Raw genomic sequence first — 3,594 nt, forward strand, 5'->3', positions numbered from 1 at the left:
GCACTTTCCGAAAACCAATGGTTTCGGTTGCAGCTGTACGTAAGGAGTTTGAAATGCCGTCCCACAGGTCCCTTATACAGAGTTGTTGACGAGTGCTCTCAGAGAGCAGGAGTGCAAGCCGACTAGGAAATTGTTCGGCTGTCTGTTGTGATTGCAGCTTCTCGACGTCGAACCTTTCTTGTGTTTGATGGCGTGCGTTTTTTGCTACACAGAGACGCGTGCGAATCTTGGCTGCAACAATATAGTGGTCCGAGTCGGTATTAGGACCTCAGAGCGGACGCACATTTAAAACACTTTAGACGTGTCTTCCGTCTATCACAACATGATCGATCTGGTTGGTGGTTTTTCGATCCGGAGACAGCCAGGTAGCTTATTAGCATATTTCGTTCCCCGGCGAAGTCGATCAGCCTCAACTCGTTTGGTAATATTCGTCGTGGAGGCTGAATTTACCGACCGTAGTGCCAAAGATACCTTCTTTGTCCACCCTTGACGGTTTTCATCGAGGAAAGTGTCACCTTATACGACTTTGTTTTCACTTGTTCGGTTTCTCAAAAATAAGAATCACCCACCGCAGTAACCTGAGGCAGCAGGTTAAATAATTATCGGACCGTTATTTTAAGAAGTCATCAAAAAAATTTAATAGTAACAATCTGCATGGAGTCCAACAACACGAGTCTAAATTAATAGCATCGATTTGGTATTTATTATGTATCCAGTTTCATTACAATAATAATTTAGACAGTATGCAAAATGAATATATACGTAAGTATTATTTCTCAAAGACACTATTGGAAAAAATAATTGAACCTGTTAAATTTAAAAGTGTATGCGGACATAAATATACTAAAAGGAGATAAAAATACAATTATCAGCGCCAGTGTAGTATTGGAATATATCTGTATCGATTACATCGCTTATACTTTGAACTTTTGCAGCAGATGTTTCAGCTCCATATTTTGGCGGCGCAAGAAGGCACATTCCTGATCAAGTTTGGTTCGTTGCTTAAGCACCTCCACATAGTGATTCAGACCATGCTCCAGAGTTACCCACAGCTTACGCTTCTCCTTGGGGAAAAAACTCTTGAACTTGCTCCAAAATGTTTTGATCGTCTCGTCATCAAATGGAATCGTATTGCTAAGCAACACATTTGCTTCCAGGAATTTCTTATAATGCATTTGTTGTTGCATTTGCTTTTTAGTGAACTCGTTCAGTGCCATTAGTACAAATACTGGTTCGACAACCAAATAGTGGTTTTTACAATTTGGATGCGCTGCTTTGAGCTTGCTGCGGCATTCCTCCGACTGTTGTTGTATTCTAATATTCTCCGTTGGGTTTTCTTCTTCAGCATACTCATCAAAGTCTTCATCTGGAGCAACCATATCTTCGAACTCGCGTCCTATGCGATAGAATTCGTGCATGGCCTGCTTCGGTAGTCCGCCTGGACAGTTGGGGCAATAGGCGTATGGCAGAAAACATTCCGTCAACCTTGAGATCATCTTTACATTACTGACACGCAAAGCTATGAATATATTATCCAGACGTACAATGCATTTCTCATTCTCCGAATAGGGTTCCAGAATCTTTAGAAGTTTTTCTTCAATGAGAAAACCCGCGCGATCAGCAATTTTCCGCAAAATATTACGCACTAAACCCTTCTCCAGCAATTCTTCGCACGTGTGTATTGGAAAATCAGTAGCCGTTTTTTTCTTCTTAGCAGCCTTCAGTGTGCTGCTATTGGATGCTTTGGCAGCCTCATTAATGTCGGTCCAATCGATATCGGGCATGGACCATGGTGCTGCCAATTGCTGTTCGTGTAATATGCGATCAATTTCGAAGATCTTCGTTAAAAGATCTTTCAACTCTTTGAAATTGATTTCCCACACGAGATCGAACTTCCGTTTGTTATTGGAACGAAACTGTTGTGCTTTTAGCTCGAGATCGCTAATACTCTCATGCAATTTTTGTATTTCAGTCAAAAACCGCTGCAATTTAGTTTCGTGTTGTTTATTGACCATGCTGATTCTCACTTTCAACGAGGCTATGTTCTCACTAAGCTTCGCCAGACGACGCTTTTGTTGATTACTAATCACTATATTCTCTTCATTACGCTTTTGTAGCACCTGATAATTGTAGTCCAGCTTTTCTGAATTCATCAACACTGTATTGCGGACATTACGGAGTTCCCACTCCAACATTTCGGCCTCCTTCTCCAGCCGTATACGAGTGCTGCATGTTAGCTCCTCTTGTACCGCTGCAATGCGCGCCACCTCAGCTGCATAGAATTCCTCCTTCTGCTTGGCCAAATCGAATTTCGTCTTTTCGCTCTCCGCCATATCATCGTAGAATTTATTCCACTTGTTGGTTTCAGACAGAGCGATCGTTTCACGTTCTTCACTTATCGTATTCTCCAAAATATTTAAATGACTCGTGTAGGCCATCTTAATAACCTCAATTTGACGGTCAATGCGTTCAACTAAGCAGCGCACATCGTTTGCTTGCGCCATTTGATCGGCATAGTACTTGGCATTTATGCGATCTATTTCCTTCTGACACTGTTCAATGAGACTATCTTTGCTTGCCATTAAAGCAGCTACTTTTTCTTTTTGCTCTTCCAAGTGTTCGAATAATGCCATAGGCTCTTTGAATTCCTCCAGCTCCGACCATTTCGATGCGATTTCATTGAATCGTGCCATTGACTCAATGGATTCCTTTTCGAGATCCTTATTTAATATACCACTCCGCTCACTCTCATATTCGCGACGCATAAGTTCTCGCCTCTCATTTGCCACCTTCACATTCGTCACCAACTCCTGTCCAAACTCTATCAAATCCTTTAATTTATGATCGCTATCTTCTAGCTGGCGCTCAACTGGATCTTTTTTCTCTTCGGTCTTTTGTACCAAAGTCTTTGGTGCGGCCTTCATTCGCATCTTGTACTCTTCTCGAACAAGTTTTCGTCTTTCATCTAATGCTTTCGATGAATTCATTGGATCTGCGGAGTTTACCAACATTTTCATTCTCTCCATTTGCCAATTACTAGCATTTGAGGAACGCGATCCAATGTCGACGATAGAAGCATGAGCAGAGGATTTGCCAGACATAGCATCCAAAGAGGTAATCGATCCTGTAGGTTCCAAAGTCATGATGGTGGATATCTAGTACAACTCTTAGCAAATATATATACAATAAAAATCCTTTTTTCGCAGTATATTGAAATTATTTTACTAACAAACTGATTTATTTATTTTTGTTAGCAAACAAATTGAATTGTTTCTATGGCATTTGTTTGAGTTTAATTGTTGATTCGTTACAAAAGCATTGGTTACCAAGTTCATTTCGTTGGTTTCTATTGGTTAAAGTACATTACGAATCAAAATCATAAACACATCAAATTATAGAATAAAGTAAAGAGATTTAGTTAGGAGTTAAGAGTTAGTAAAAAAAAATACATTAGCCAATCTCTCAAAATACTGAATTTACTGTCTTTTTGAACTATTAACTTTCCCGTAAAGCCTCTCGCGTTGTTGCGTATACTTTACATTTTCCATAAAACAAATATTATGTAAAATGTGACTACTTATTTAAACAAATTTA

The 3,594-nt window shown here is 39.9% G+C and overlaps 1 protein-coding gene across 1 annotated transcript; it reads right to left on the reverse strand.

Annotated features, from left to right (window-relative positions):
* Positions 1 to 787: 787 nt before the first annotated feature.
* Positions 788 to 3,229, reverse strand: LOC108967774 (dynein regulatory complex protein 1 homolog). Its single transcript, XM_018931404.1, has one exon. It carries the CDS (start codon positions 3,141 to 3,143, stop codon positions 915 to 917), a length of 2,229 nt encoding a protein of 742 aa, XP_018786949.1. The 5' UTR covers positions 3,144 to 3,229; the 3' UTR covers positions 788 to 914.
* Between the last annotated feature and the right edge of the window lie 365 nt (positions 3,230 to 3,594).

This window comes from Bactrocera latifrons, unplaced genomic scaffold, assembly GCF_001853355.1.
Source record: "Bactrocera latifrons isolate USDA-ARS-PBARC rearing strain unplaced genomic scaffold, ASM185335v1 scaffold_101, whole genome shotgun sequence".
In the NCBI taxonomy this organism is placed as follows: domain Eukaryota; kingdom Metazoa; phylum Arthropoda; class Insecta; order Diptera; family Tephritidae; genus Bactrocera; species Bactrocera latifrons.

Bases quoted from the DNA above. Each gene is read 5' to 3' on its own strand.
- LOC108967774 (XM_018931404.1), bottom strand. From the start codon at position 3,143: ATGACTTTGGAACCTACAGGATCGATTACCTCTTTGGATGCTATGTCT.